A 27708-nucleotide genomic window follows, 5' to 3' on the forward strand; every position below is an offset into this window, starting at 1 on the left:
AGCCGAGATTGCGCCACTGCACTCCAGCCTGGAAACAGGCGAGACTCCGTCTCAAAAAAACAAAAAAGTCGGAAAAAAAAAAAAAAACACCCAAATAATTAGGGGAGAAAAAAAAAATCTGTAACAAGGAGCTACTCAATGCTGTGAGGCTTTTTCCACAGGGGAAGAGTAGACACTGTGAACCAAATATGGAAACTCATGAACATCAAAGGGATAAAAACAACAACAAAAAAAACCCACATACCAATGGTGGTAACTGTAGAGTTAGTCAACCAACAAGTATGTTACTTCCAGAAACATACGTTCATTAAAGATGGGAGAAGAAGCCAGACGCGGTAGCTCACGCCTGCAATCCCAGCACTTGGGAGGCCCAGGCGGGTGGATCACCTGAGGTCAGGAATTTGAGACCAGTCTGGCCAACATGGTGAAACCCTGTCTCTACTAAAAATACAAAAAAATTAGCCGGGCGTGGTGGCAGGCGCCTGTAGTCCCAGCTACTCCGGAGGCTGAGGCAGGAGAATTGCTTGAACCTAGGAGGCAGAGGTTGCAGTGAGCCAAGATCGCATCACTGCACTCCAGCCCAGGCAAGAGAGCGGGATTTCCTCTTAAAAAAATAAAAGAAGAAATAAAATTCCAAAGTAGCCGCCACACTTAGTACTGCTGGATCAAACAGAGATCCACCCCTTGAGTTAGGTAACCATAACAGTGCCTTGGTCCTGTGCCTGGTGGTGGTGGGGATTCTAGGGAACACTAAACCTTCCTTTCCTTTTCTGAAGATCATTACAGTTCACCACCAAAATAGAGGTCTTTACATTCTAAGGGGCCTGTGAGAATACTGACGTGCAGTCTCCTTTCAAGTGCAATTAATCTTCAGAAGCCCTGAGAGACTGAGTTTGTCTTCCTGATCCTCCAGTCTTTTGGACCCTGGTCATGTGAAATAGGATGATGAAATAAGAAATCTAGATGTATACCTGTGATTCTTACAATGAATTACAATGAAATGAAAAGACCTAGGGACACAAAGAGCATTTAATTTTCCTAAAAGAAATCACCCTTCAGCACTTATAAAGGTGTTGCCTTCCATGACCAAAACATGATCAGAAGGTCTGTCTCTAGGAGAAAACTTCCAAGAACTGTTCAAATAACTGAAATATCCTAAGGCTTCAGTCTTACTTCTGAGAAAATTATAATATTAAGGGAAAAAAGTACCATTTCCCATACAAATAAAATTTTTTTTCTGGTTTCTTAGTCTTCTCTCTCACTGATGAACTACCAACATGCTACTATTACCATGATTATTCCAATGTATTGATGAGGAAGTATCAAGAATTATCTCGGCCGGGCGCGGTGGCTCAAGCCTGTAATCCCAGCACTTTGGGAGGCCGAGACGGGCGGATCACGAGGTCAGGAGATCGAGACCATCCTGGCTAACACGGTGAAACCCCGTCTCTACTAAAAATACAAAAACTAGCCGGGCGAGGTGGCGGGCGCCTGTAGTCCCAGCTACTCGGGAGGCTGAGGCAGGAGAATGGCGTAAACCCGGGAGGCGGAGCTTGCAGTGAGCTGAGATCCGGCCACTGCACTCCAGTCCGGGCAACAGAGCGAGACTCCGCCTCAAAAAAAAAAAAAAAAAAAAAGAATTATCTCTTTGACCTGGTGTGGTGGCTCACACCTGTAATCCCAGCACTTTGGGAAGCTGAGGCGGGTGGATCACTTGAGGTCAAGAGTTTGAGACCAGCCTGGCCAACATGGTGAAACCGCATCTCTCCTAAAAACACAAAAATTAGCTGGGCGTAGTGGCGGGTACCTGTAGTCCCAGCCACTTGGGAGGCCAAGGCAGGAAAATCGCTTGAACCCAGGAGGCAGAGGTTGCAGTAAGCCGAGATCGCGCCACTGCACTCCGGCCCGGCGAACAGAGCAAGATTCCAACCTGCCCCACCTCCCCCAAAATAAATAAGTAAAATAAAAATAGAAGATTTATCTCTTTGGACTTAAATTTGACCAACAAGCAACAACTGTTGGGATGTAGAAGGAAAAGAAATCCACAAATATTGAACAGTCAAAGAAAATAAATGTTTCCTACAACAGAAGAGGAACAAATTATAAAATAGATCCAGAAAAAGATAACCAGAGTCATGAAAGGTCTAGAGGCCACGTAGCTTACAACATCTGATATGGTAGGAAAATGCATCTGTGATAGTATGCAAAGAAAAGACTAAACCTATATTCTAACTTAATATGAAGATTAAATGAAACAATCTATGTAAAATGCTTAACACAGAGACAGGACTATAGTAAACCCTGAGTCTATGGTTGCTCTATTATTAAAGTGTTGAAAAATGGAATAAACTACCTTACTAACATAGTTACTAACACTTCCTATTAATGGAAGCAAAAGCAAAAACTAGTCAGTGGTACTGGGGATTAGACTACTAAAGGCATAGAAACTAAGCTCTCCCAAATACACAATTCTAGAATTTTATCCTAATACACCCAATCCTGAAAGTCTAGAGTCCAGCCCTAACATAACCACAATTATGTTGTCATAAATCAATCACTATTTCAGAACCAAACCTGTTCATTCGTTTACAGTAAGGACTTCTTGGTCCTGCAGAAGATAATCGGTATCTTGGTCTTGCAGGAGAAGCTGGGCCACTATAAAATATGTTGGGCTTTCTCTGGTGACGAGGTTCTAAAAAAAAGAAAATATTTTGCTGTTCATATTTTAAGTCATTTATGTCCAGAGGGTTGCAGCTGATAACATGTATAGCACAGACACCAACCAACCAAAAACACACACTGGCCATAAACAACCATTGTGACTGCAGAGATGTGTAACAGGTGATTATCAGCCTTGCATGTTCACGCTCACAAGTACTGTGGTATAGTATTAACATAAATCAAAAGGTGGAAAGCTGTGCAATTTAAAATAAAGACAGATATAAAATTCAAAAACAGCCCAATTATTTGCTTTTGTCAAGGCTTAACATTTAACTTTCTTCAGAGAAATTATTTGTTACAAACTTAGGATAGGTAAAGACAACAGTAATGAGTATTCAACAAAATGAAAATATGAAAAATACCAAAAAGACAAGAATAACAGAGGAGAAACAGCAAATATAAAGCTAATATAATCACATCTCCTGGAAGGAGTATGTATAGCACTTACTTTCCAGTGGAGCCTGGTAGTAAACAGTAGCTTTTCTCTGTCTAAGATAATATCGTTTCTGATTATCTTCTCCATCTTCTTCATCTTCATCATCTTCATCATCATCATCTTCATCATCTTCATCTTCACCATCATCTTCATGTTCCTGGTCTTCACCCTCTTCAGATGATTCTACGATTAAGAGATACTTACTTCCAGAAAGACACTCAGCAAAATGTTAACAATTTTTAACATAGGTGAGTTGGGAGAGAAAGATCCACCCTTTTAAAGCTTATCTACTCCTAGATTGTTCATGGGAAGAACTTATAATTCTTTTCCAACATTAAAAAACTGTAGAAAAATGAGAGGAAGGAAAAAATGAAGCAGAGAAAGAAGTTTGAAGACTACTGTTAAGCAAGTACCAAACTAAAAGTTATAGTCTTTCTATGAATTTCATTAATATAGGTGACTAAACTTAAGCGTCCAAGTTAATATAACTTTTTGACAAGTTTTCGAATTTCCTCATTAAGCTTTTGCTTTCTAAACTTAAGTTTGACATTTCACCCAGCCCATCTGGCTGTCATAGAGTTACATGCTGCATAACTCAATCTACTTATGATTATGGTAAAACAAGCTCACCAAACATTTAAAATGCATTTCAGAAAACTGATTTTCACTCAAGATAAGTTCTAACAGACTATGGTAATAAGTTCTAAATGGAATAGCAAAACATAATTTTCATCACCTTTAAACTAAAAAAGAGATATACAGCGTGTTGTCCATAGCAGATGTATTACACAAGCAAACCAATATTATTTGCTTTAGATTGCTGATTTCAGTTACTTTCCCAAACAAAATATACTATTCTTTTAAGCTCTCCCCGTCCCCACTTTTAAGTTACCAATCCTCTGATCTCTCACAAACTACCATAAATGTCACACTTTCTAAATAAAAAGGCTATTTTCTACTAAATAAAAAGTTCTTAAATTCAATCCCAGAAGACAGAATAAGAGAAGAGACTAACCCACACTGCCTTCTTGATTATCAGTTGTTTCTTCATCAGTTCTTTGAATATCTTTCTGTTTTCCTCTTGTGTACATATTAAGATTGCTCTAAAATGTTTAAATAAAAGCCATTAACATTTGGAATCTATTTATTAAAAAAATTAAGTTGGATCCTCCAATCTTGTTCAAAATGAAGGTATTTACAGCCATAAACTCTTAAATTTCTAGCAGTAACTGTTGACTGATCAAATAAATGCTGGAAAAAGTGATGTTTAAGCAAAAATGGATTAGGTACTATAAAAAAAATTTAACTGGATATTATTAAATCATTCCCTTAATGGAAGAATATATTTACTTCTTCTGTTTCATTAAACACTCCCAAGTCTTCAAGTTCTCTCATTCGCTGTCTACGCATCTTCTTCATGTCATCCATTTTTTGAAGTACAGCTTCAGCAGTGCTTTAAAAAAAAGATACAAATATAAGTGAAAATTGTAAAAGAGTAGCAGAATTTAAAAACCTTTATTTTCTTCCACTGCAATCTTTTGGCACTAAGGTTTTAAATATTTTTATAAAAAGCATTGATTTACTTGTATAAAAATATTTTTAAATTTCTTTCCAAGAATAGACATATATAGAATTGTCAAAAAGACCTCAAATAATCATTCTTGGGCTGGATGCGGTGGCTCACGCCTGTAATCCCAACACTTTGGGAGGCCAAGGCGGGTGGATCAGGAGGTCAGGAGATCGAGACCATACTGGCAAACACAGTGAAACCCTGTCTCTACTAAAAATACAAAAAAAAATAGCAGGCGTAGTGGTGGGTGCCTGTAGTCCCAGCTACTCGGAAGGCTGAGGCAGGAGAATGGCTTGAACCCGGGAGGCAGAGCTTGCAGTGAGCCGAGATCATGCCACTGCACTCCAGCCTGGGCGACAGAGCTAGACTCCGTCTCAAAAACAAACAAACAAACAAACAAAAAGCCACAAATAATCATTCTCCTCTATGCTTTACGTAGTAGAATGCATTAAATGTTTGAGCTGGTTGAAATCCATGATTCTTCCCGAACAAAAAGTCTCTGACAGATAAATCATCTTGATCTAAGGAATTTTTACTTACTTAGTTATAAGTTTGTCAAACAGCATGGACTGGTTTACACCACTATAACGACTTCTAATCCTACAACTTCGACGCACTTCAACATCACCATTATCTTCATGTAAGTGTTCTGTACTTTGAACGATGTTTCTAGTCCTCAATGACCGAGTAACTGGAATCACTTTGTCTTCACAAATGCATACATAAAAATAAATAGAAACATTTGAAGTAATAGTATTTATAAAACAATTCTGAAATGAACAATTGAAAAGCTATACTTTCATGTAACAAAATTACAGTATCTTAAACTTAGCTTTCTTAAAAACATTAGAAGACAAAAATAAAGTTAAAACACTCACCTACCATAAGATCGAGCCTATCTACTCCCAGGAGAAGAGGAAAGATATGTATTACAAAGACTCGTACATGAATGTTCAAAACAGCTTTGTGATAGCCCCAAACCAGAAACAACCCAAGTCCTTCAAAAGGTGAAGAGATAAATTGTGGTATATCCATATAATGGAATACTACTCAGCAACAAAAAAGCGACCACACGGATTCTCAAAGTAATTACAATCAGTGCAAGAAGCCAGACAAAGAATACTGTATGATTCCATTTATGTAAAACTCTAGATAATATAAACTAAGCTATAATAACGGAGAACAGATTCTAAAATGAATGGTCACAGCTATGTTCCAATGAAATTACTTGCTCAGGAATCTGGTGGGGGGTAGTGTCAAAGACTGAGGAAAGAAGCTAGAAGAGCCAGGAGGAATTATAAAAGGGCCTGGGGAAGTTTTTGGGGGTAATAATTACCTTCACTATCTTATTGTGGTGATGGCTTCATGGCATACACTTATGTTAAAACCTAACAAATTATACACTTTAAACATGTAACATTTATTGTATGTACCTCAAGAAACTGGTAAACAGAATATTAATTACACATTTTAAGATCTGAAATGCCTTTAACAGTACTTACCTTCTCTGCGCTCTTCTTTTTTTTTATCAGCCTGCTGTCTGGCCAACTGCCTGTATTTTAAAAAATGAGATTAATTCAAAACAATTGACATAACTTTATTTTTATTTATTTATTTAGATGGGATCTCACTCCATTGTCCAACAGGAGTGCAGTGGCACAATCATGACTTACTACAGCCCCAAACTGCTGGGCTCAAGCAATCCTCCCACCTCAGCCTCCCCAGTAGGTAGAACTACAGGCATGCCTCACTACACCCAGCTAACTTTTAACATTTTTTGTAGAGATAGGGAGGTCTTGCTTTTTTGTCCAGGTTGGTCTTGAACTCCTTGCCTCAAGCAATTCTCCCACCCTAGCCTCCCAAAGTGCTAGGATTATAGGCATGAGCCACCACACCTGGCTATAACTGACATAACTGTATTTCTTATATTCCATAATACTACAAACAAGACAAAAAGTTAAATCAGCCTGGAGAACAAATACTAAGACACCTAAAAACTTAAAATATACTGAAAAAAACAGGCCAGGCATGGTAGTTTATGCCTGTAATCCCAGCACTTTAGGAGGCTGAGGTGGGTGAATCACTTGAGGTCAGGAGCTCCAGATCAGCCTAACCAACATGGTGAAAACCTGTCTGTACTAAAAATACAAAAATTCGCTGGGCGTGGTGGCTGGTGCCTGTAATCCCAGCTACTCAGGAGGCTGAGGCAGGAGAATGGCTTGAACCTAGGAGGTGGAGGTTGCAGTGAGCCGAGATCGCGCCATTGCACTCTGGTCTGGGCGATGGAACGAGACTGTTTCAAAAAAAAAAGCTTGACAATCTGTATGCTTATATAAGTTATGGTTAAATACAGTTAAACAAAGCCTAAGAACTCTGATTTGAAGTTCAATGATATATGTAATAACTCTTAGCTAAACAGAATATATAAAAAGTATGTTGAAATATGAAATGAAATCCTTAAGTATTTAAGTAGAGCTGAACTAAACATTGAACTAAACCGAGCAAAATCAAGACCTGTTTTATGACACAAGGGTATAGTGGTCCCATATCCTTGAGAAATTTATTACTATAAACACAACTAATGCCTCTTAGTGATATGTTAATTGTCTTTTAAAAACACGTGTTGGCTACAATCTTTATATGCATGATTTTCACTCACATGTAGAAATAGTCCCATTTGTAAATGATCTATTCCATCTACAAACTGGCAAACACAATCTGTGAACTGGAAACATCTTCCAAGCCCTATAAAAAATATCCCCTTCATCTTTTTTTTTGAGACAGAGTCTCGCTCTGTCATCCAGGCTGGAGTGCAGTGGCGTGATCTCGGCTCACTGCAAGCTCCGCCTCCCGGGTTCACGCCATTCTTCTGCCTCAGCCTCCCTGAGTAGCTGGGACTACAGGCGCCCGCCACCATGCCCGGCTAATTTTTTTCTGTATTTTTAGTAGAGATGGGGTTTCACCGTGTTAGCGAGGATGGTCTCGATCTCTTGACCTCGTGATGCACCCGCCTCGGCCTCCCAAAGTGCTGGGATAACAGGCCTGAGCCACCGCACCCGGCTGCTTAGTAGAGTTTTAGAAAAAAGATGAGGGGGCCAGGCACGGTGGCTCATGCCTGTAATCCCAGCACTTTGGGAGGCCGAGATGGGCGGATCATAAGGTCAGCAGATCGAGACCATCCTGGCCAACAAGGTGAAACCGCGTCTCTACTAAAAATACAAAAAAATTAGCCGGGCGTGGTGCTGGGCGCCCGTAGTCCCAGCTACTGGGAAGGCTGAGGCAGGAGAATGGCGTGAACCTGTGAGGCAGAGCTTGCAGTGAGCTGAGATTGTGCCACTGCGCTCCAGCCTGGGCGACATAGTGAGACCCCACCACACACAAAAAAAGAAAAAACAAAAAAAACTAAGCAAAACAGTGTGTGCCATTAATTTGTTTTTAGTGACTCAATTTTCCATATTTAGGCTGCACCTGTTAATCGACCTATGTATCAAGCTATTTGCAAGTGAGCTGGTTTATATGTGGAATTTCAAATATTACAACTTAAAGTAAAATAAAACCATCTTTCCCAGATGAGTTAACTTATATATTCTCGTTAACAAAGTAAGTCTTCATTGATTCCTCATCTGTCTTGGAAGACAGGTAAGAATTAAGAAGAAAATAAAAACTTCTGACTGGGCACATTGGCTCATGCCTGTTATCCCAGCACTTTGGGAGGCTGAGGTGGGTGGATCACTTGAGATCAGGAGTTCAAGACCAGCCTGGCCAACACGGTGAAACCCCATTGCTACTTTAAAAAAAAAAAAAAGGGTCAGCCAGGTACCTGTAGTCCCACCTACTCAAGAGGCTGAGGCAGGAGAATCACTTGAACCTGGGAGGCAGTGGCTGCAGTGAGCCAAGATTGCACCACTACATTCCAGCCTGGGCGACAGAGCACGGGTTCCATCTCAAAAAACAAACAAACAAACAAACAAACTTTTGAGTAGGTAAAGGCTTAGTTTCTTCAAAGGCTCACAGACTTTTCTCATAAAGGAGCTCCTCCCTTTATACCATGTAGGTCTATACATTTTATAAATCAGGCCCCTTTCAGACGCTAGAAATAGAATGACTAAAGCACTATTTTTCTGAACCACCCACCCCACTGCCTTCTTTTTGCCTGCAGGAGGAAAGCAACCTTCCAAGGGTTGGTAAACTTCTCCTTCAATTGCTACGCAGTAAATATTTTAAGCTTGTGAGCCATACAGTCTCCTCTGTCACAGCTACCTAACATTACAGGGTGAAAGGAGCCACACACAAAATGAATGGGCATGGCAGTGTTCCAAGGAAACTATTTACAAAACTATGCAGCTGGACTTTGTCAACCTCTGCAAATCTGATGAAAGCTACGGTATACATAAGTTTAAACATCACTTCAGAGGTTTTGTGTACCCTCTGTGAAGACTATACATAATCACTGTACCCTAGTTGAGCCCCAGGATCAAGTGCGTATGTAGATTCTGCCCTCATGACACAGTTACTCATATCCTTCTGTCTTTCTCTAAGAATCTTGATCCTCTGGTCTTTGAGCCTCAAGTAGACTGAAAACAAAGAGTTAAAAAAAAAGAATGAAAAGGAAGGAAATAAAGAGATTTCTATAGTCAGGCATGCTGACAACAGTGAAAAAGAAACAGGGAAAGTATATGAAAAAGGACTCAAAAATACTGTAGGCTCTTTTAAATAAGCCTTATGCAAACAGATACTGATGTTACCATTATGCAAAATAATCATCACTATTTGTAATAACGACCTGAATGTAGGGAGAGGATTTTTGTACAGGAAATCTGTACCGTGGACGTGGTGGCACGTCCCAGCTACTTGGTTGGCTGGGGCAGGAGAATCGCTTGGACCCGGGAGGCGGAGGTTGCAGTGAGCCGAGATCATGCCATTGCACTCCAGCCTGGGCGACAAGAGCAAAACTCTGTCTAAAAAAAAAAAAAGCTGGGCATGGTGGCACATGACTGTAATCCCAGCTACTCAGGAGGCTGAGTTAGGAAAATTGCTTAAACCTGGGAGGTAGAGGTTGCAGTGAGCCAAGACTCCATCTCAAAAAAAAATACACACACACACCATGGAATTGTACACTTTAGAATTGTGAATTGTATGGTATATAAATTATATCTCAATAAAGCTGTTATTAAGAAATTAATATGGCCAGGCACAGTGGCTAGTGCCTGTAATCCCAGCACTTTGGGAGGCTGAGGCAGGGTGGATTGCTTGAGTCCAAAAAAGTTCAAGACAAGCCTGGGTAACATGGTGAGACTCCATCTCTACAAAAAATTTAAAAATGAGGCAGGGTGTGGTGGCTCACGCATGTAATCCCAGCACTTTGGGAGGCCAAGGCAGGCAGATCACTTGAGGTCAGGAGTTCTAAACCAGCCTGGCCAACATGGTGAAATCCTATCTCTCCTAAAAATACAAAAATTAGCTGGGTATGGTAGGGCATGCCTGTAATCTCAGCTACTCAGAGGCTGAGGCAGGAGAATCACTTGAAGCCAGGGGGCTGAGGTTGCAGTGAGCCAAGATTGTGCCACTGCACTCTAGCCTGGGCAAAAAGAGTGAGACTGTCTCCAAAAAAAAAGAGCCAGGTGTGGTGGTGCAAACTTGTAGTCCCAGCTACTTGGGAGGCTGAAGTGGGAGGACCACTGGTTCACTTGAGCCTGGGGGGTTGAGGCTACAGTGAGCCATGATCATGCCACTACACTCCAGCCTGGGTGACAGAGCAAGGTAATAGTCTCACAAAGAAAAAAATAATTAATAAAAAAGATAGAAATTCTATATTTTAGAAGTAATCTAATTAAAAATACCAAGTCATTCCTCTTTAAATCCAGATCGAAAGCATTTATTTTATTATACTCCCTTAAAACCTTCCTAACATAAAGCCAAGCACAATGTTTTATAAACTTGAATAATGTACAGATCCTTTCAAAGGTAAAAACAGGACTTCCAACATTAATTTTTTTGTATGACTATGTAAACCAAACTAAATAGAAGTTCATCTATAAGTTTTATACAAATAAAACTATAAAACCATAAAAAAATCAACGTAATAAGGGGTTTTGCTAAAATGAAATAACCATTTGGTGTATGAATGTGGTATTGACTGCTATCAGTTTCTCTTGAGTTTGGCATGTTGTGTATCATAGTTGCTATATACTGCTGGTACCATGATGAGGCAACTCATCCACTTCTCTTTATTGGAAGTGTGCCAAACATTTATTTAAATAGTATGTCATGCTATCACATCACATTGCCTTTTATACAGAAGCAGATGCATCATTTATGTATTCAAGTCTGATTCTGTTCTTATCTCATTAATCTAAGATAACTAAAGTAGTACTACTTGATGCCAATTCAACTGTAAACACAAATGTATGGCATCAAATTTTATGGCAATTCTCTATAAGGTAACAATTTAGGGGGCCTAAAATGTTTATTTTTTTCTTCAGATCGTGAAAAACAATTTTAAGTTCTCAGAGGCAGTTAATGGACCACTACCTTACCCCAGAAGAATAAACCTTAAGATTTCAAATTTCAGAAATATCGGGCTAGTTTATATTGTACTTCATCGTTGTACATTTCCCCCATTTTAACATCTCTGAAATTGGAATGCGTCTATATTGATGGCAACTGTGTTTTTTCTTTTTTAGTGTCCCATAAACATTGTCATATGCCTTTAACTGCTGATTTCATAAAATACAGTATAAAACACTCCCTAAACAATGGATGAAATAAGATGTAAATTTAAAAATATGTATTAAAAGAATGATGAAATAGCTGAGAAAAAAATCAAAAACTCAAAAGGGCATAACCTCGCTTATCTAGAAAATATGGCATACAAAATAAAAGAATCAAAATTCCAGGCCGGCATGGTGGCTCACGCCTGTAATCCCAGCACTTTGGGAGGCTGAGGTGGGTGGATCACCTGAGGTCAGGAGTTCGAGACCAGCCTGGCCAACATGGCGAAACCCCATCTCTACTAAAAATACAAAAATTAGCTGGGCATGGTGGTGTGTGCCTGTAATCCCAGTTACTAGGTGGGCTGAGGCAGGAGGATCGCTTGAACCTGGGAGGCGGAGGTTGCAGTAAGCTGAGATCATGCCACTGCATTCCAACATGGGCAACAGAGCGAGACTCTGTCTCAAAACAAACAAACAAAAAAAAATCAAAATTCCATTTAAGAGCAGGAGGATTTCAGTCTTCTAAGTCATTACAAATTATTTATAAGAAGTAATCTAAGAACGATTCTTTGTTTTTGGAAACAGGGTCTCACTCTCAGTGGTGTGATTATAGCTCACTGCAGCCTTGAACTCCCCAGCTCAAGTGATCCTCCTGCCTCAGCCTCCATAGTAGCTGGGACTATAGGTGTGTGCCACCATGCCCAGATAACTGTTTTATTTTTTGTAGAGATAGGGTCTCGTTATGTTGCCCAGGCTGGTATCAAACTCCCCAACTGAAGTGATCCTTCTGCCTTGGCCTCCCAAAGTGCTAGGATTACAGGCGTGAGCCATGGTGCCCAGCCAAAACAATTATTTCATCAAACAAATTTTGCTCTAACTGGGGCTTTTTGCCCTGAACCAAAGATATTCCAGTTCCATGAATTTAGCCAAACTACCTGATCCATTAAAATTGATTTCTTGAGTTTAAAATGGATTTCATGCCACCTCATTAGACTAAAAACAAAACCAAAACACCGTATGTACAGACTGCTTTAGAAATTACACCAACACATAGAAATTCATAAATGACTCAGAATTGATTAAAAAAAAAAAAAAACTTTATAGCAAGCAATCAGAAACAGAACTACGATTATGAATGAAGGCTTGGTATAGACCATTAAGTGGAGCCATAAATCACGAGCTAAGTTATAGTCACAAAAGGTCTCTTTAGATACTCAAATACGTGAGAATTGATTATACATCAGCCAACCTTGTTAGCTGTACTCATACATATCACAGCTATCATATTCGAATAATAAAAGTACGAATGTGTACATACTAAATTTTATTTTTTTTTGAGATGGAGTCTCGCTTTGTTGCCCAGGCTAAAGTACAGTGGCACGATCTCAGCTCACTGCAACCTCTGCCTCCTGGGTTCAAGCGATTCTTCTGCCTCAGCCTCCCGAGTAGCTGGGACCTCAGGTGCGTGCCACCATGCTGTTAATTTTTTTTAAGTAGAAATGGGGTTTCACCATATTGGCCTGGCTGGTCTCAAACTCCTGACTTTGTGATCCGCTTGTCTTGGTCTCCCAAAGTGCTGGGATTAGAGGTGTGAACCACTGTGCCTGGCCACGTATTAATTTTTTTTTTTTTTTTGAGACTGAGTTTCGCTCTTGTTGCCCAGGCTGGAATGCAATGGCATGATATCGGCTCTTGCAACGTCCGCCTCCCGGGTTCAAGTGATTCTCCTGCCTCAGCCTCTCGAGTAGCTGGGATTACAGGCATGCGCCACCAGCTAATTTTGTATTTTTAGGAGAGATGGGGTTTCTCAATGTTGGTCAGGCTGGTCTCGAACTCCTGACCTCAGGTGATTTGCCCGCCTCGGCCTCCCAAAGTGCTGGGATTACAGGCGTGAGCCACCACACCCGGTCACATATTAATTTTCTATTTAGTAATACTCACTTGTGATCATTTATTTTCAAATAAACTACATGTTATAGCCCTGGAACCTTGATGACCAGTCAAAAATACAGTTCAAAAATTAAATGCAAATCCTAAATTACTGCTTTAAAACTATTTTGAATTAGTGTTCAACCATCTTGTATTACCTTGTAAAATGCCTGCCATTAGCAAGTTGCTCCGTTACTTCCACATTCTTCTCAAAACTAGAATCTGAAGAATTCTGCGCATCTTTTCTCAAAGATCTTAAAGCACGTGTCCGGTGGTAGGTTCCAACTTCCTTAACTGACGACCCATCCTTTAAGAAAAATTAAGAAAGCCATCTAAGTTTTTCTTTACAAAACTCCCAATTTAAATTCCTCCAAAGAGTATTCTTTGATTACAAGTTAGTAACAGCTGCTTTTTGTGCAGAATGATTTTGCATCTGCCCAAGAAACTACAAGTTAGTATCTAGAATAACTATTTCATGATAAACAAGTATCAGCAATGTCTATGAAGCAGCTAATATAAGATTTACTGGTTTATAGTTCATAACCACTTTATAAAAAGTAGTCTTGACAGTAAAGTTTTCCACCACTGACAAAAAGTTGTAATAATTTATTATAGTAGGTACTCATTTATTTTAAGGCTATAGAAGTTAGAAAGACCTAAGAAAGACACAGACTCACCAAAATACTGCCACCTAATCACCAGCAGCAACCTCAAAATAACTGGTCCATCAGATTTATAATTTTGGCTTGAACAATGAAAAAGAGTTATTACTATATATTTTGCCCAGTTTAACCCAGATAATGCAACAGCTGAATTAAAAAACTGTTTAGGGGCTGGGCACGGTGGCTCATGCCTGTAATCCCAGCATTTTGGGTGACCTAGGCGGGTGGATTGCTTTGAGCTCACAAGTAACAGAACAACATGGGCAACGTAGCAAAACTCCATCTCTACTAAAATTGCAAAAAAATAAGCCGGGCATGGTGGTGCACAGCTGTGGTCCCAGTTACTTGGTAGACTGAAGTGGGAGGATGATTTGAGCCTGGGAGGTGGAGGCTGCAGTGACCTGTGATCGAGCCATTGCACTCCAGCCTGGGCAACAACCCTGCCTCAAAACAAAACAAAACTGTTTAAGTATGTTAATCTGTTGTAAAAACCATACTGCTCTATGTAACTTCATTTTAGTACAATAAATAGAGGCTAATGGGCTGCTTTATGAGCTAGAGGTTCTGTCATAAAGTATTGCAAAGCTCACACACCACTCTGAAATCATATACAGTATTTTCACATTGTAAGTCAAAGGTATCTAAAATACAAACAACAAACAAAGCAAACAAAAAAACATAGGGCCAGGTGCGGTTGCTCATGCCTGTAATCCCAGTACTTTGGGAGGTCGAGGTGGGCAGATCACTTGAGGTCAGGATAAGAGACTAGCCTGGCCATGGCCAACATTGTGAAACCAAGTCTCTACTAAAATACAAAAACAGCTGGGCGTGGTGGCGTGTGCATGTAGTCCCAGCTACTTGGGAGGCTGAGGCAAGAAAATCGCTTGAACCCAGGAGACGGAGGTTGCAGTAAGTAGAGATCGTGCCACTGCACTCCAGCCTGGGTGACAGAGCAAGACTCTGTCACAAACAAATCAAAGACAGAAGTCAAAGTCAAAGGTTCCTAACAACTCTATAATTCTATGCCCTACTACTCTGAAAACTGATCAGTTTAGAAAAACAGGCAGTGCTTTCGGAAAAAAACACCAAACATTTGAGTCCCTGGATCACATCCCAGACTGGCTTTACTCTATTGTTGAATGTTGTTTTATCTGGGCATTTATTTTTGATTTGAGCAAAATATTTGGTTGGTTCACAATAAAAAGGATATTTACACCACAATAATCTGTGTAAAAATTAGATAGGTACTTCAAAAATAGTAAATGATGTATATGATTTGTCACCATCTTTATCAGTGTACCTATATTTGAGGACGTTTGAAAAAAGAATACTTACACCTTGGGTGGTGTATTAATTTTAAGACAAATATTTACATCTTAGATCAGTGTAGTGTAATGTACAACTTTTTTTTCCATTTTCCAAGGAAAATTTCCAAGGAATATTTAAAGGGAATCTACTTCCAAATTATCAACTTTCACGTCCTTTTTCTTAAAACTGATCAGTCTGAAAAGGCACAAGGCATCCCATTCATTTGCCTTTCTCCATTTTAAAAAAGAGAGTTCTAAAACCACAATGAGATACCAGCTCACACCAGTTAGAATAGTGATCATTAAGTCAGGAAACAACAGATACTGGAGAGGATGTGGAGAAATAGGCACACTTTTACACTGTTGGTGGGAGTATAAATTAGTTCAACCATTGTGGAAGACAGTGTGGCGATTTCTTAAGGATCCAAAACCAGAAATACCATTTGACCCAGCAATCCCATTACTGGGTATATACCCAAAGGATTATAAGTAATTCTACTATAAAAACACATGCACTCGCATGTTTACTGCAGCACTATTCACAATAACAAAGACTTGGAACCAACCCAAATGCACATCAATGATAGACTGGATAAAGACAATGTGGCACATATATATCATGGAAATGCTATGCCGCCATAAAAAGGATGAGTTCATGCCCTGTGCAGGACATGGATGAAGCTGGAAGTCATTATTCTCATCAAACTAACACAGGAACAGAAAACCAAACACTGCATGTTCTCACTCATAAGTGTGAGTTGAACAATGAGAACACATGGACACAGGGAGAGGAACACCACACACTGGGGCCTTTTGGGGACTGGGGGGCATGAGGAGGGACAGCATTAGGTGAAATACCTAATGTAAATGATGGGTTGATGGGTGCAGCAAACCACCATGGCACATATATACCTATGTAACAAAACTGCACGTTCTGCACATGTATCCTAGAACTTAAATTTAACTTATAATTTTAAAAATAAATAAAATTAAATCTAAATAAATAAATAAAATAAAAAAAGAAAGTTTTATCTCTCACCCATTCTGAATGTCACTATTGTAGACACTTCAAGGTATTAACAACTTTCACAAAGCCAAAGAAAAACACTGGTGCAGGTGTCAAGAAACTGAATGAGTAGGCTGGGCATAGTGGCTCATTCCTGTAATCCCAGCACTTTGGGAGGTTGAGGCGGGCAGATCACGAGGTCAAGAGAGACCATTTTGGCTAACATGGTGAAACCCCATCTGTACAAAAAATACAAAAATTAGCTGGGTGTGGCAGCGCGCGCCTGTAGTACCAGCTACTTGGGAGGCTGAGGCAGGAGAATTGCTTGAACCTGGGAGGCAGAGGTTGCAGTGAGCTGAGATCACGCCACTGCACTGCAGCCTCGTGATAGAGCGAGACTCCATCTCAAAAAAAAAAAAAAAAAAAAAAAAATTGAATGACTAAAGAAAGGCAACAAATACCTTCCCTTATTAGGTGGTTTTCAATTCTCTGCTTTCAATAAAATTGAAAGGAGAAAGCTAAAAGAACATTACAAATCATTTTTGGCAAGTGATTTTTGATGCATAACAAACAAACAAAAAACTGAGTGGCACTGCTAAGCATAACTCCTTTCATTACTGTCTACTTATTTATATGAACAATACTTACATTTATAAAAACAATGGAACTGATACACAAAAACACAGTCTTGATTTTTTGTTTGTTTGTTTTGCTTTAGGAGCTTTTAATGCTTAGACTGAAAAAGATCACAGGGTAGGTTTTTCGTAGTCATCGATCCATCTCTGACACGGCAAGAATTTTCCCTTCACCCTGGTCACAGGTAGAAGTCCAGACTCTCTCCTAGCAATGTCTTCAGAATGGAGGGGCTACCTTTGCAGTGCAGTGCCTCCCCAACCCAGAGGCAAGAAAGCAAGAAGAGTATGTAATGAGCACCCATGTGCCAGGCCCATGCCAGGCATTTTCAAGAGAGCACTGTCTTTAGCAATAACTACGATACATCCACAGATGCATGAACTAATTGGGTGGGTAAGGGAACTTCAACCATGTGAGAGCTAATAAAATCTTACTTTTCTTGCTCACAAAATTGGAATGATAGAGATTAGTGAAATAATTTTAAAAATCGGCCGGGCGCGGTGGCTCAAGCCTGTAATCCCAGCACTTTGGGAGGCCGAGTCGGGTGGATCACGAGGTCAGGAGATCGAGACCATCCTGGCTAACACGGTGAAACCCCGTCTCTACTAAAAAATACAAAAAACTAGCCGGGCGAGGTGGTGGGCGCCTGTAGTCCCAGCTGCTCGGGAGGCTGAGGCAGGAGAATGGCGTGAACCCGGAGGCGGAGCTTGCAGTGAGCCGAGATCCGGCCACAGCACTCCAGCCTGGGCGACAGAGCGAGACTCCGTCTCAAAAAAAAAAAAAAAAAAAAAAAAATTTTAAAAATCTTACTTTCTACGTTTTATCATTTCAAATCCAAGTAGATAATATGTTCTTGTTGTTTTGATTGACAGAGCATTAATTCTAACAACTCCATCCACAAATGTTTTATTTCTTGGCACTCAGTAGCCCTTTAAGGCTCAGAAATTTTTCTTAAACTGATTTCATGTCCTGGCCGGGCGCGGTGGCTCAAGCCTGTAATCCCAGCACTTTGGGAGGCCGAGACGGGCGGATCACGAGGTCAGGAGATCGAGACCATCCTGGCTAACACGGTGAAACCCCGTCTCTACTAAAAAAAAAATACAAAAACTAGGGCGAGATGGCGGGCGCCTGTAGTCCCAGCTACTCGGGAGGCTGAGGCAGGAGAATGGCGTAAACCCGGGAGGCGGAGCTTGCAGTGAGCTGAGATCCGGCCACTGCACTCCAGTCCGGGCGACAGAGCAAGACTCCGCCTCAAAAAAAAAAAAAAAATGCAGCGGGTTAAGTCGACTGAAAATGCAAATTAAAAGAGAGAAAAAAAGAATGAAGGTAAACTTTGTCTGCTAAGAGTTTGTTCATGTTCTTATTTTTAAATGTTCCACAACATATCAACTAGTTGGTTTTTAGAATGCAGTGGATACACGTAAAGTCTGACATAATAGTCTTATTCTTTTTAATGTCAACATCAAAAGATGACAGAAATTACATCCTTTGAAAGAAATAAAAGAGGGGGAAGTTGAGATGATAACTTAAAACTGTATGAGAGAATAAAGAACTAAAAACCAATTTAGGAACTCTTAGGAGAAAACAGCATTGGATTTGGCAATGATTTCTTAGATGACACCAAAAGCACAGACAACAAAATAAAAGTATGTTAAGTTAGACCTCATCAAAATGAGCACCCTTTATGCACAGAGAACACTATCAATGGAGTGAAAAGGCAACCTACAGAATAGGAAAAAAATTTGCAAATCATATACTGATAAGGTATATAGGGTTTTATATATACACACACACATACATATATATATATATATGTCTCCAGAATATTTAAAGAACTCCTTTGCAAAACAAGCAAACAAAAAATAAGCAAAAGATGTGACTAGAGATTTCTCCAAAGATAAACAAAAATAAACACATGAAAAGATGCTCAACATCACTAGTCATTAGATAAACGCAAATCAAAACCACATTGAGATAACACTTCACACACATTAGGATGGCTATTCACACACACACACACAAAAGGAGAAAGTAACAATTGCTGGTGAGGATGCAGAGAAACTGCAATCCTTGTGTGTTGCTGGTGATAATGTAAAATAGTAAGGCAATTCCTCAAAAAGTTAAACACAGAATTTCTATATGACCCAGCAATTCCACTTTTGGGTATATAGCCAAAGAAGCAAATGCAGGGACTTGCACAAATATTTGTACATTCATGTTCCTAATCATAGCAGCATTATTTACAATTCCCAAAATGGGAAGCAGCCCAAGTGTCCACTGACAGATGAACAGACCAACGAAACGTGGTCCATACAATGGAATATCATTCTTTTTTTTAAAAAAAAGGAAATTTTAACACATGCTACAATATGGATGAACTCTGAAGATACATTAAGTGAAATAAGCAGGTCATAAAAGACAAGGCCGGGTGCGGTGGCTCACGCCTGTAATCCCAGTACTTTGGGAGACCAAGGTGGGCGGTTCACGAGGTCAGGAGATCGAGACCATCCTTGCTGACACAGTGAAACCCCATCTCTACTAAAAACACAAAAAATTAGCCGGGCGAGGTGGCGGGCGCCTGTGGTCCCAGCTACGCGGGAGGCTGAGGCAGGAGAATGGCATGAACCCGAGAGGCGGAGGTTGCAGTGAGCAGAGATAGCACCACTGCACTCCAGCCTGGGTGACAGAGCGAGACTCCGTCAAAAAAGACAAATATGATTAGTCTAGGAATATGAGATTCACAGAACAGTCACATTCAGAGACAGAAAGAATAGTGGTTATCAGGGACTAGAAGGAGACAGGAACTGGGAGTACAGAGTTTCAGTTCTGGAAGATGAAAAAGTTCTGGAGCTGGATGGTGCTGACGGTTGCAGAACAATGTGAATGTACTTAACGAACTATATGCTTAAAAATGGTTAAAATGCATTATGGAAAACAGTATGGCGATTCCTCAAGGATCTAGAACTAGATGTACCATATGACCCAGCCATCCCACTACTGGGTATATACCCAAAGGATTATAAATTACTCTACTACAAAGACACATGCACACGTATGTTTATTGCGGCACTATTCACAATAGCAAAGACTTGGAATCAACCCAAATGTCCATCTGTGACAGACTGGATGAAGAAAATGTGGCACATATACACCATGGAATAATATGCAGCCATAAAAAAGGGTGAGTTTGCGTCCTTTGTAGGGACATGGATGCAGCTGGAATCCATCATTCTTAGCAAACTATCACAAGAAGAGAAAACCAAACACCGCATGTTCTCACTCATAGGTGGGAACTGAACAATGAGATCACTTGGACTCGGGAAGGGGAACATCACACACTGGGGCCTATCATGGGGAGGGGGGAGGAGGGAGGGATTGCATTGGGGAGTTATACATGATATAAACGTCATGCACATGTACCCTAGAACTTAAAGTATAATAAAAAAAAAAAGAAAAAAAATGGTTAAAATGGTCAATTTTATGTTATGTATATTTTGGTACATTAAAAAAGAAAATAAATGCTACCACATTCCTGAGGATAAAAAAAGATTTTGTTTCCTTACAAAACAAGAAAAGGGGTGGGCGGGGATAATACTAGGAAAAAACATTTCCTAAGAAACCTGGAAGACAATCTTAAAAGTGATATAAGAGAATCTTTGATTTGCATAGTGAATGCCTTGTCATTCTCTCCAAATAAGCACTAGGCAGCAAGAAACACTCAACAATGTGGGAGAAAAAAAATGTTTTGGGGGAGTCCCCTATATAGAGTATACATTAAAAAAATTTTAAATGTATCTTTCAAAAACAGTTCTAACAAAAGCAATATAAAAATAAAAGCAATACATGCCCATTATACCTGGAAAAATGAAAATGTCACCCTTAATTTCAGCCATCCACAGACAACCTCTTTTAATCTCTTGGTGCAAAAACCATTTTTTTTCCTGTGCAAACATATTTACATGATTTAAAAGCTGAGATAATACTATATATGTTTTATAAGTTTTTTCTGGTAATATCAACATTTTTTCATGTCATTAAATATTACTCTAAAAATTTAATGAATAGTATTTCAGCCATTACATGAATCTATTTAACAAATTGCTGAATGTATTATACTTAGGTTGCCTGCAATTTTTTCTCATGTTATAAACATCTCTAGATGAATTATCTTGCATATATCTTATTTCCTAAGGAAGACTAGCACAGGTATTAAATCAAAGTTATCTAATCTCCAAGAAGTAAGTTCAACACTGTTAACAGTAATTAACACTGGATGACAGAGATGGGGACTTTCACTTTCTATTTTTCACATTTTCACATGTACTACCAGAAAAAAATTCCTAAAAAGTAAAAAACAGAGAAGACAAACTTAATCTGAAATTTTAACCTAGAGATGTAGTATTCTCATCTATTCTTTGGCTAAAATCTACTTAAATATTGAGAGCACTGATAGTTCTTTAAAAGTGAAGTTTTAAGAGAGGAAATGTTAGTATTTTGTTAAATTTTAAGTCTCTCACGACCTTGTAGAATCAGTAAGTTAGCATAGAGAAAAAGCAGCAATAGAACGACAAAAAAAAAGTTTTCATAAAGTAGACACAGTTGCAAAATAAAAATATTCCACGTTATTTTTCACAGAAGGCCAAGCTTATTCAAGCTTTAAATTCATTTTTTTAAAAGTATGTTTGGGGGTGCAGGGGGTCAGTTGTCTGAGTCAACTCAAATATCAACAAATGAGGTTTAAATAGGATGTACTCAACACAAATTTAGGGCTCCTTGAAAACTTAAACAGCAGTCTATTCTAATACCCAATGATATACATGTTATAACACTATAGTTGTGATACCCTTCCTTAGCTTTGTCTTTAAACATGAGTTTAAATCACCTCACCATCTACTCTGTAAACTCCAATTTAGTTTCTGCCTCTACAGCTCTTTAGTACATTCACAACTATCTCCCAATAGCTAAATCCAATAGCCTCTTCTCGACCTCACTGACTTCTACAGAACTGATCACTTCTTTATTTATTTTCAGAGATACACTCTTGCTTCGTCACCCAGGTTGGAGTACAGTGGCACAATCATGGCTCACCGCAGCCTCAACTTCCTGAGCTCAAGAGATCCTCCTGCCTCCGCCTCCTCAGTAGCAGCTGGGGCTACAGGCATATGCCACCACGCCTGGCTAATGATTATGTATTTTATTATTTTGAGATGAGTCTTGCTCTGTCGCCCAGGCTGGGGTGCAGTGAGTGCAACGGCACGATCTCAGCTCACTGCAACCTCTGCCTCCTGGGTTCAAGCGATTCTCTCCCTCAACCTCCTGAGTAGCTGGGACTACAGGCAGGCGCAACCACACCCAGCTAGTTTTTGTAGAGACAGGGTTTCGCCACATTACCCAGGGTGGTCTTGAACTCCTGGGTTCAAGTTATCCACCTGCCTCGGCCTCCTAAACTGCTGGGATTACAGGTTTGAGCCACTGTGCTCAGTCAATTTTTATTTTTTATTTTAGAGGTGGGGGAGGGGTCTCACTATGTTGCTCAGGCTGGTCTCGAACTTCTGGCTTCAGGTGATCCTCCCACCTTGGCCTCCCAAAGTGCTGGGATTAGAAATGTGAGCCACTGTGCCTGGCCTCTACTTTTTAAAAATGCTTCGATCCCTTGGTTTACATAATACTCTTGGTTCCATGATTCAACTTCTCACCTTTAAAATATAGGCACTGCTTCAGACCTCCTTAATTCTTTTTGTGCTTTGCTGTTTTCTTTTTTGTTGAGACGGAGTCTCGTCCTGTTGCCCAGGCTGAAGTGCAGTGGAACGATCTCAGCTCACTGCAAGCTCTGCCTCCCGGGTTCATGCCATTCTCCTGCCTCAGCCTCCCAAACAGCTGGGATTACAGGTGCCCGCCACCACAATAGCTGGGATTACACCACGCCCGGCCTGTGCTTTGCTGTTTTCTGTTCATCCTCAAAGATAACCAGTTCCAACCTCTTAGCAATTCTGGCATAAAACTCCCAATGGTCGGCTGGGCGCAGTGGCTCATGCCTGTAATCCCAGCACTTTGGGACGCCGAGGCAGGCAGATCATGAGGTCAGGAGATTGAGACCATCCTGGCTAACATGGTGAAAACTCAGTCTCTACTAAAAATACAAAAAATTAGCCAAGCATGGTGGCAGGCGTCTGTAGTCCCAGCTACTCGGGAGGCTGAGGTGGGAGAATGGCATGAACCTGGGAGACGGAGCTTGCAGTGAGCCGAGATTGTATTACTGCAGTCCAGCCTGGGCAACACAGCTAGACTCCATCACCAAAAAACAAACAAACAAACAAAACAAACAGAAAAAAACCTCCCAATGGTCTACTGCTCTACTGCTCACTTCTTTAGCTGGAAACAACACTGTCTTCCCTCCCTGTGTTCAACTCTCAGAGATCCTGCGCTGTATTTCTTGACATTTTTCTCCATTCCTACTAATATCACCTTCATTTAAACTCTAGTTTTCTCTATTTTGGTATATGTGGTAACAATGCATTAATTAAGAACCCAAACTCTAGAGATAGAGTGCCTAGGATTTGATTCTTGGCACATCACTTAGAGATGTGTAATCTTGTGCAAGTTACATAAGGTGTCTTAGTATCCATATACTAAGGATATCAATATACTAAGTATCCTTAGTATCTAATCTCTATTTACTAAGAATCTAGTAATCTAGAATACTTAGTATATGGATACTAGATACTAAGAATCTTGTAATGAGGATAACAATAGTTTATAAACAGGAGAAATATATGTGTCTATCAAGTACTATGCCTGGCACATAGCAACTGCTATATAAGTGGTAGCTATTATCATTATAATCCTTTTTTTTTAAAGACAGAGTCTCACTCTCTAGGCCAGGCTGGAGGGCAATGGTGCAACCTCGGCTCACTGTAACCTCCGCCTCCAGGGTTCAAGCAATTCTCCTGCCTCATCCTCCCACGTAGCTTGGATTACAGGTGTGCAACGCCATGCCCGGCTAATTTTTGTATTTTTAGTAGAGACAGGATTTCACCATGTTGGCCAGGCTGGTCTTGAACTCCTGATCTCAGGTGATCTGCCCACCTTGGCCTCCCAAACAAAGTGCTAGGATTACAGGTATGACCCACCACGCCCAGCCTAACATTATGATCTTTTAACTGGTCTTCCTTAACTCTAGATTTGTTAACTATAATCCATCCTAAACACTGTCTCATCAGAACCCTCTTCTGGCTCTTCACTGTCTCCCAAACAAAGCTGTAACTTCTAAACCTAAAATCAAGGGCCCTGTCTTGCTTATGACTCAATACAGAACTGACATGTCACCCAACTCCAGGGAGCACCACTCACTGCCACACCCAAAAGCTCACTATCTATGCCTTGTGATACTTCATTAAGCTGTATACTTTTCATTTTTCTGTATTGTGTTATGCTTTACGTTTTCAAAATCTCCTGTATGTTACATATATTCATGTTGTTTTGAGTATCTTTCCAGACTTTCAAATAAACATACAATGTTTAAAACAGTACCTTCTACATACTGAAGAATGTTTTATTTTACCTAACACATGGAAAAATAAAAATGTAGGTAAACAACCCAAAAGTAGGCCGGGTGCAGGGGCTCATGCCTGTAATCCCAGCACTTTGGGAAGCCGAGGCAGGTGGATCACCTGAGGTCAGGAGTTTGACACCAGCCTGGCCAACATGGCGAAACCCTGTCTCTATTAAAAATACAAAAATTAGCTGTGTGTGGCGGCAGGCGCCTGTAATTGGGAGGTGCTTACAGCTACTCTGGAGGCTGAGGCAGGAGAATTGCCTGAATCCACGAGGCAGAGGTTGCAGTGAGCCGAGATTGCGCCATTGCATTCCAGCCTGGGCGACAAAAGCAAAACACAGTCTCAAAAGAAAAAAAAAACCAAAAGTAAAGTATGATCATCATCTATTAACAAAAAACACCCTACTATCTATCCTTCAGTGACTCTTCAACATGAGAAACCACCCTAAATTTACAGAAACCAAAAAACCTTAGACCTTAGAAAACAAAGAAAGTACAGAAATAGACAATGGCTAATCTGATTCTGGAAGAAAAAGAAACTACAGAAAAGATATCCAAAGTCATAAAGCTGGTAGGATGAAAATAAAAGTTAAAAAAAAACAACAAAAAACAAACTTAGAACACCACCACCACAATATTCAGGGAACCTATACAAGTCAGGAAAAAACAAAAACACAAATCCATAAGCCCAGCTGAATGAGATTATACTCAAAATGTAAAAACAGAATGTAGTTAATAAATAGGTGACTATAGGTAACTTCAGAACTTGAAAATAATGTCAGCCTGATCAGAGGTAATGAAAGGAGAAGTTTTGAAAAGAAAAGTCAGCCTGAGATTAGGAAAAATTCAAGTTAATGAATTAATATGAATAAATGTAACCACCCATAAAAGTAACCTAGTCTAAGAAATGCTCTGTCAATAAATATATGGCTGAGGAAACTAAGAAATATCCAAATATAATCAGGGTGATCAGGGAATGAAGTCTCTGAAATGCATGGTTGATGTAAAACAGCAAGGTGAAATCCAACCAAATGTATTGAATGTAAAGTCCCCAAATCAGAAAATATTCCAATTACAGAGACATGTTTCATTTTTGGTACTGATGGGCTTGTCAGTATGAATGTATTACCCCTAAAGACCACTGATTTATTTTAATCCAATCCCATGCTAAGTAACACTGAGATTATAATTTGGTGTACACAGACACCTTGATGTATAAAAGGAAGGAGTACTTTGTCTCAAAAAGGTATAATGCCTCCTGGGAACTGTGGTGGGGGTTGGAGGGAATCCTTTCTACCCTACAACATCCAGCAGAGTGCATTCTAATTGCTCAACCACCATATACAACAAATATGGGATTTATGGCAAAAAGTCTCTGTATATTGCTGTTAGGTCTCCTCTGCTAGACTTCCGTCTCTTTAGAGTAAGCACAATCAACAACAAATATTTAATATACACTTACTTCCTGCTAGGTTCTGTTCTAGGTGCTGGGTTAATATTGCCAAACAAAAAGTCAAAATCCAAGTCCCTGTGCAGTTACATTCTGATTCCGAAAGAAAAATACTTAAAAATACAAAAGTATAGATTATGTTGAAAGGTAATAAGTGCTAGGAGAATATAAAGCAGAATAAAGACGCATGTCAGGTGAGTGGTTTGTCATTTTAAATATGGTGCTTATGGTAAGCATCATTGCAAAGGTGAAATTTTAGCAAAGACTTGAGGTAGACAGACTCCTAAATTTGAATCACAGTCACACAGCTTACTATAAGGTGAATTTGGGCAAGTTATTTAAGTCTCTGTGCATCGGTTTTCTCATATAAAAAAAAATCTTATCTACCACGCAAGGTTATAAGGACTGAGTTATTTATTTGTACAATTTCTGGACCACATTAAAATACTGTAACTCCTGAGGTTTTGTTTTTTGGTTTAAAATAACGTTAAAAAAAAAAGGTTAAAAGAATTGGTCATGCAGATATCCAAGGGAAGAGTACTTCCAGGAGAGGTATACCAAATGGAAAGGCCCTGGTATTAAAGGAATAGGTATGCCTGTGTGGCTGGAAAAGAGTGGGTTTTGTAAAGGGGTAGAAAAAGATGTCATTATAAAGGAGGCAGGGATGCTTAGGGCTGCTCCCAAACTTACAGACTTTCACTTAAATAGGGAGTCTCAAGAGGGTTTTGAGTGATCAACTGTTTTGACTTTTAATTTAAAAGATTCACTGCATTTGCTGGGCGCAGTGGCTCACGCCTGTAATCCCAGCACTTTGGGAGGCCAAGGTGGGCGGATCATTAGGTCAGGAGATTGAGACTACCTTGGCCAACACGGTGAAATCCCGTCTCTACTAAAAATACAAAAAATTAGCTGGGTGTGTTGGCGGGCCCCTGTAGTCCCAGCTACTCTGGAGGCCAAAGCAGGAGAATGGCGTGAACCCGGGAGGTGGAGCTTACCTCCACCTCGGGAGCCGAGATCGCGCCACTGCACTCCAGCCTGGGAGACACAGTGAGACTCTGTCTCAAAAAAAATAAAAAATAAAAAAGATCCACTGCATTACGAACTGACTATTGGTGGGGCATGGTGGTTCATATCTTTAATCCCAGCAATTTGGGAAGCTGAAACTGGAGGATTGCTTGAGCCCGGGAGTTCAAGACCAGCCTGAGCAATACAGTGAGACTCCATCGCTACAAAAAAACTTAAAAATGAGCTGGGTGTGGTGGCGTGCACCTGTAGTTCCAGCTACTTAGGAGGCTGAGGTGGGAGGATCACTTGATCCTGGGAGGTTGAGGCTGCAGTGAGCCGTGATGGTGCCACTGCACTCTAACCTGGGTGACACAGCAAGACTCTGTCTCAAAAACAAATAAATACATAAAGAGAACTGATTGTTGAGGGAAGGCGGGGGCATAATATATACATCAAACAGTAGAAAACAGGAAGGAGGCCAATCAAGAATTACAATAATCCAGGAAAGACAGCCAGGTGTGGTGGCTCACACCTGTAATCCCAGCACTTTCAGGAGGTTGAGGTGGGCTGATCACCTAAGACCTGGAGTTTGAGACCAGACTGGCCAATATGGTGAAACACCATCTCTACTAAAAACACAAAAATTAGCTGGGCGTGGTGGTGTGCGCTGTAATCCCAGCTATTTGGGAGGCTGAGGCAGGAGAATCACTTGAACCCGGGA

General features: G+C 40.1%; 1 protein-coding gene across 2 annotated transcripts in view; it reads right to left on the reverse strand.

The window, feature by feature from the left end:
• The window catches only part of ATAD2 (ATPase family AAA domain containing 2), a 104263-nt gene that overhangs the window by 53414 nt on the left and 23141 nt on the right, over positions 1-27708 (reverse strand). For both annotated transcript variants that reach the window (XM_033202398.1, XM_033202397.1), the window contains 7 exons: positions 13528-13676; positions 6230-6279; positions 5268-5433; positions 4508-4610; positions 4173-4260; positions 3170-3340; positions 2575-2692 (listed from right to left, as the gene is read on the reverse strand). In XM_033202398.1, coding sequence (XP_033058289.1) covers positions 2575-2692; positions 3170-3340; positions 4173-4260; positions 4508-4610; positions 5268-5293 — 506 coding nt within the window. In that variant the 5' untranslated portion in view covers positions 5294-5433; positions 6230-6279; positions 13528-13676. The remainder of the gene's footprint in view (positions 1-2574; positions 2693-3169; positions 3341-4172; positions 4261-4507; positions 4611-5267; positions 5434-6229; positions 6280-13527; positions 13677-27708) is intronic.

The sequence above is a fragment of the Trachypithecus francoisi genome, unplaced genomic scaffold (assembly GCF_009764315.1).
Source record: "Trachypithecus francoisi isolate TF-2019V2 unplaced genomic scaffold, Tfra_2.0 Lachesis_group7, whole genome shotgun sequence".
NCBI lineage: Eukaryota > Metazoa > Chordata > Mammalia > Primates > Cercopithecidae > Trachypithecus > Trachypithecus francoisi.